The 6,073-nt window shown below is 43.9% G+C and overlaps 2 protein-coding genes across 3 annotated transcripts in view; one reads left to right on the top strand and one right to left on the bottom strand.

The window, feature by feature from the left end:
- The window catches only part of Ptprr (protein tyrosine phosphatase receptor type R), a 263,483-nt gene that overhangs the window by 99,392 nt on the left and 158,018 nt on the right, over positions 1–6,073 (top strand). The gene's annotated exons all lie outside the window — the stretch shown is intronic.
- On the bottom strand, positions 2,690–5,984 carry LOC116076005 (transcription initiation factor TFIID subunit 7-like). 2 transcript variants are annotated; one of them, XM_031349555.1, is made up of 2 exons: positions 5,826–5,984; positions 2,690–4,786 (listed from the first exon to the last, which is right to left on the bottom strand). In XM_031349555.1, the coding sequence occupies exon 2, from the start codon at positions 4,708–4,710 to the stop codon at positions 3,520–3,522; it is 1,191 nt and encodes a 396-aa protein (XP_031205415.1). In that variant the 5' UTR covers positions 4,711–4,786; positions 5,826–5,984; the 3' UTR covers positions 2,690–3,519. The 2 variants fall into 2 exon arrangements, with proteins under 2 accessions (XP_031205415.1, XP_031205416.1); XM_031349556.1 differs by lacking the exon at positions 5,826–5,984 and adding an exon at positions 5,088–5,786.

The following is a 6,073-nucleotide window of genomic DNA, read 5'->3' on the forward strand; positions in this document are numbered from 1 at the left end:
GCATTTGTATGGATTCCAACTGATAATTCTAGTTGGTTTATATTTTCAGTCATTTTCTGATTTTCTATTTTGGGGTTATGCTAAAAAATCAGCTGTCAAATGCAGCCTTTCCTTGCGCTTCTTTCAGATCTTGGATGCCAATGGGCCTGTACACATTGGTGCTCAATATGTATTTTTATAGTAACTTCCCTAGAACTCTAGGATTGGTCCCCTCTATTTGAATTTAAAATCCTATACGTTATACACAGAAATCAGACATGTCAATACCTACTTTCTCCACTCCTTTCTACTCTCCCTCTTGGAATAGGCTGTAGGCATGCTACCTCACTGCCAGCTCTCAGCATGTCAAACTTATTACTGTACCACATCAAGTTATTAAAATCAATGACCATTTTAACATATTTTGCCTTTGTTTAAACAATATTGACAAATATGTCTCTTAAATACATCTGTGAAATATACTCCTCTCAGAATAAAAATATTCTGACACCATCCTGAGTGAACAACAGCCTGGTAATTTCCCCATCCACTGACATTTACTTTGGAAGTTTAAGTAGAGAAATATGTAACACCTGGAGGTACTGTGGGGACTTTATTTAGGACATGTGCATAGCTGTCAGAGCTACTGATAGATCAAGCTTAAGCCTACCAGACAACAAAATCTATTGATATAGCCGAATGATGGGAAAGAGTGGCAAGACAAGATATCAAGAGTGATTGTCTGTTGAAAGAAGTAAGCTGAAAGGAGTTCATGTCTGTTCTTGAGCATCTCTTATCTCACAGCCTCTACATTTTACTTCAGGACTCCATAGATTTTCCATTCCATGTCTTACTGTACCTCTCCTTCTCCAGCTGCCTTTTCTTTAAAAATCTTCTAAATGGCATACATAGAACTAAATAAATACATAAACACACAATGATAACAGTGTTTGCATCTTATAAGCACTTGGATTCTTTAACTGTAATCTCAGACAAGGTAAAACAAATTTAAGATTGAAGTGACACTTTTAAACAATTGATGTTTCCCCAGCAACCCTTCAAATCACAGTACATTGGCATGCTTGTGCTAATTTACTTCAACTGGTGATCCTAAACACAATCTTAAAAATAGGTAAAAGGAGATTGAGACCTCAGTTGTTAAAAATGCATGCTGCTCAAGAGGACCCTAGTTCTGTTCCCTACGTACATCAAGCAGCTCGATCATCTGTAGCTCCAGCTCCTGGTGAATCTAAGGACTTTGGCTTCCTTGGGTGCTTGTACTTATGTGCATTTATCCACACATAAACACATAATTAAAATTTATATATATGCATATATATATATATATATTTATATTTGATTGCTATGGTCAATGTCATTACCTGTAACCTCCTTGAAATTATGATTCATACTTCTTCATTGTTAAGTGGTCCAGTATACGTATACTTCACCAAATAAAAATTTGTAGAATCAAATCAAATTATAATCTTAAATAAGTACCTTTTCTCATTAAAATGTAGAGAAAAGTCAATTTGAAACTGTTTCATTCAGGCATAATGCCAGTACTCAATGGCTCAATTTGTGAGTTTGAAGTCACACTGGGCTAGAGAGTGAGATAATTGCCTTTTTAAAAAATGAAAAATTGTTTCACTTACTGTGATTTATAGTAACACTGGCTAATGAGGCAGTTATAATTTCCTTCACTTTTTCTTAAAGGAAATTTGTGTGGGCTGAATGTATGTGCTGTATGCACACACATGTACTTGGGTGTGTGCCTATGTGCATGGCTGGAAGAGAAAGAAGGATGACTAGTTTCCTCTATTACTCTCAATCTTACTCTTGAAGTAAAACCTTTCATTGAACTTGCTCAAATAGGTTTTCAGTTAACGAGCCCCAAAATTCTGCCTCCACAGTGCTAGGGTAACAGATCCACACCTGGGTTTTTATCTGGCTCCTTGAATTTAAGTCTTCATGCCTGTACAAGACATGCTTTTATATCCATTGTGCCATCTCTCAAGCCACTAGTAATTATTTTAAGATGAAATCCTTCAATTTTATTCAACATCTGTTACTTCTAAGGTGATTTTGTACAGAATCTTGATAAAATATTCTATAATATGAAATAAAAGCTAAGAACCAACAATAACTTTAAAATCACTTTAAAATATAAATTCCTAAACCTTAAATCTTATTAACCTCCATTCTCTACAATGCTCTTCCAGATTATCAATTTTAATTTTTTATAACTAGTGATTTTCAAATAGCTTCAAATTTTCTTAAAAACATGAGAGTATCTAATTTGGCTGTTATTGGTATTCAGCAATGGCCCTTTTATTTTCTCCCTCCTCACACCTTTCTCTCCCTCTCCTGTTTCTCTCCTGTCATCTGTTTTGACAAATTGCTATGTGTGTGTTCCTCGAATATGTTCCAACACAAATTTACATTCTGGTTGGAGAGAAAGGTGTATGTATCATTAAGTCCAGAGAACTATAAATAGTTCCAAGTAACTAGAGTGATACAGTAAGGTACACACTTGTGGGTATCAAATGCTGCTGACAAATCTATCTCCTGAAATATACTCTTTTAGGGGATATAGCACTGTATGAAAAAACTCCCTGCTGTTTCTTGAAATAAGCATTCTCAACTGACTTTTCTTTGCATTTTCTCAGCCTACTAAGCATGACTCCATACCAAAACATACAACAAAGTAGTCTGTAGTGATTCTTTTATTCTCATTCAAAAGGATTTATTTTATTTTATTTTTTTTTTTTTGCTTAAAGAACATAGACTGTAAATAAAGCTTTAAAACATTTCCCAGCAGCCCAGGGTTGGTAAGAAAGTCTGCATAGGCATTACAGGCATCTGGCTTTTCCTAATCTTTTCTAGTGGGCTTAGAACAGAGACTTACAATAACACTACCTATGCTGCAACTGCTAATTAATGAACAAAAACCAGTTACATGTAAGGAAAGAACAAAGAAAAAAATCTCTGCTCAGAAAAGCAGCCTTTACCTTAACAGAATCTAGTATTGATTCTTTGTTTTGTGGCAGATCTATATAAATCAGTGTATCCTGGAAGCTGCTATGTAACCCAGGCTGGCCTTGAATTATGAATCATTCTGCCTAAACTTCTCAAGTGCCAAGATTATAGAGATATGGGCTGCCACGCAGAGAAAACTGGCTTTTCTGTATGTTGTAGCGAATACTTGAACAGTCTAAATGTATCCAAGCTAGTAGTCCTCACAAGCTAGACTGTCTCCCTTTGTCAAGCACAGCTACCTAAAATGATAAAATCGTAACACAGAAGCAATTCACGGAGTTCTCAAATTAACCAAGAGAAGCCCACGATCAATTGGGACCCTTTAAGTTATCACATTTTTTATACTGCCTTTTCAACATGACTTGTTGAAATACTATAAGTTCTTGAACTACTACAATCAGTGAAATGTTCAAAGAAACAAAAAACAATTAATTCAAGATAAGGTAACCAGAGGGAAACACAGTTTCACCAAGTCTTCAGTCTAGATATGGATTCAAATTCTTACTTCTTTAAAAAATACTTCAGTTGCTCCTGTAGGAAAAGGATCTGTTCATACTTCTGCTTCTCCTGTAACTTGAGTTGTTCCAGCACAGACTGGAAATGACTCTTAAGGGTCAGGTTTTCCAACTTTCTGAGGAGATCTTTCTGTCTTTGTGCTTTGCCCTTAATCTCTTGGAGCTTTTTCTCCTTGGACTGAATCAGCTTCTGAATTCCCAGAATTATCGAACTGCTGATTTCATTAGTGTCGCACAAGCTAAACTCAATAAACTTGGCTTGTAGCTCTCTTTCCAGGTCTTCTTCAGAATCATTTTCCTCTTCTTCCTCTTCCTCCTCCTCTTCTTCCTCCTCCTCCTCTTCCTCTTCATCCTCCTCATCTTCCTCCTCATCCTCTTCCTCCTCCTCCTCTCCTTTTTCTTCCTCCTCTTTTTCTTCCTCCTCTCCCTCCTCCTCATCTTTATTCTCTTGATCATCTTTGCCACTGCTAGAATCACTGGATGTGCTCTGAGGCATAGCACATGCTGATGAAGTATGATCACCTGCTTCAGAGGGCAATGGAAGATGTGGAGTGCAGGTTTGACTTTGTACTGCCTTGGTTTCATCATCAACAATGATTTCCCATCGGCTGCTGATGGCTTCAGCATCTGAGCACAGCAGCCTCTTCACTTCCTTTTCCACATCTTTAGAATCAATGTAGCCACTACAGCTTTCTTTGTTTTGCCTCATATCAGGGGGCCTTTTTGTTGGCTTCCGAAACCGTTTATTTCTGACATTCTTAAGTGGTGGAGTAATGCCGTGCTTCCAGATATATTTTTCCTCTGCTTCCCTTTTGTTTCCCACTACAGTAGCACCTGCAGAAGTAGCTGGTTCTTCTGGGGAGGAGTGGCGATCACCATCGGCGCTGCACAAAAGCATCTGGGAAATATCTGCTGTTTTATAAAAGGTTTTCCTATCATGCGTTTTCAGGCTTCCAATTACGCAAGGCAAATCAACAACTTTGGCAGACAGTGAGACGTCATCTACCTGAACAATGGCATGCCGTGAATCAGGAGACAAGTCAATTTTCAGTTTATCTCTCATGGCCGCATTGCCAGAACGTATGATCTTTCTGACAGTTGATGCATGTTCTGGGGGCAGACGCAATATGAACTGGTTCTCAAGTTCGTGAGGAAGTTCATCTTGGCTCTCACTCATCTTGGCTCTTTGGCTTATCCGCGCCAGAACTGATGTGAGGCTGTGTGGCCTGGGTTCGACCTTCCTTTCCTAAGTCCTGGGGGGAGGGAAAGGAAAGGGCTTTGGCTTGGGTCTGCTGGATCTAAGGGCTGCAGCGAGGGAGAGACCCCAGGGAGTCTGTCCTGAATAGGCCTGACCTGAACAGGTAGGATCAGTCAACACACCCCCCCACCCCACCCCCACCCCGCTCCTCCACCCCCATGCCCTCTGGCCAGCAGGCAGGTGGCTAGCCTCTAAGGGCTTCCTCACACCTCATCAGGCTGCATGGCCTCCTGGTGCCTCCACTAGTCACAGCAGGACCTCTGCGTGCCCCCTCCGGCCTCGCGGCCTCCTCGTACCTCTATTTGCATCTACTCCTCCGCGGGCCTCCCTAGTCCTCCACAGTCCTCTGCGGGCCTCCCTAGTCCTAGTCCTCCGCAGGCCTCCCTAATCCTAGTCCTCCGCGGTCCTTGCGGCCTCCCTGGTCCTCCACAGTCCTCCGTGGGCCTCCCTGGTCCTCCACAGTCCTCCGTGGGCCTCCCTGGTCCTCCACAGTCCTCCGTGGGCCTCCCTGATCCTCCACAGTCCTCCGCAGGCCGTGGGCCGCCGTGGGCCTCCCTAGTGCTCCAGGGTCCTCCGCCGGCCTTCCTAGTCCTAGTCCTCCGCGGGCCTCCCTAGTCCTAGTCCTCCGCGGGCCTCCCTAGTCCTAGTCCTCTGCGGGCCTTGCAGCCTCCCTGGTCCTCCACAATCCTCCGTGGGCCTCCCTAGTCCTCCGTGGGCCTCCCTGGTCCTCCACAGTCCTCCGTGGGCCTTCCTAATCCTAGTCCTCCGCGGTCCGTGAGGCCTCCCTAGTCCTCCACAGTCCCCCGTGGGCCTCCCTAGTCCTTCCGAGTCCTCGGCGGGCCTCCCTGGTCCTCCACAGTCCCCCATGGGCCTCCCTAGTCCTTCCGAGTCCTCGGCGGGCCTCCCTGGTCCTCCACAGTCCTCCGTGGGCTGTGGGCCGCCGTGGGCTTCCCTAGTCCTCCACAGTCCTCCGCGGGCCTCGCGGCCTCCCTGGGTCTCAGGACGCCACCTCAGGCCTCGCAGCCTCCACTTACCTCTATGTGCCTCTGTGCACTCCTCCACAGTTCTCCACGCGCCTCCCTGGTCCTCCGTGATCCTCCCTCGTCCTCCTCAGTCCTCCCTGGCCTCCACAGTTCTTTGGCCGCGGCTTAAGGGACAGCAGCGAGCCTCGAGGCAGCAGGCGTTCTTCTGCGCATGCGCCGGAAGTTACTCTGAAAAGGACGGAAAGCTCGGAGCAGGCACTTCCGGTCAGGGTGTGTGTGTGTGTGTGTGTGTGTGTGTG

This window comes from Mastomys coucha, unplaced genomic scaffold (assembly GCF_008632895.1).
Source record: "Mastomys coucha isolate ucsf_1 unplaced genomic scaffold, UCSF_Mcou_1 pScaffold4, whole genome shotgun sequence".
NCBI classification, from domain to species: Eukaryota; Metazoa; Chordata; class Mammalia; order Rodentia; family Muridae; genus Mastomys; species Mastomys coucha.

Excerpts from the sequence above, each read along its gene's own strand:
- LOC116076005 (XM_031349555.1), bottom strand. The coding sequence starts at position 4,710 with ATGAGTGAGAGCCAAGATGAACTTCCTCACGAACTTGAGAACCAGTTC.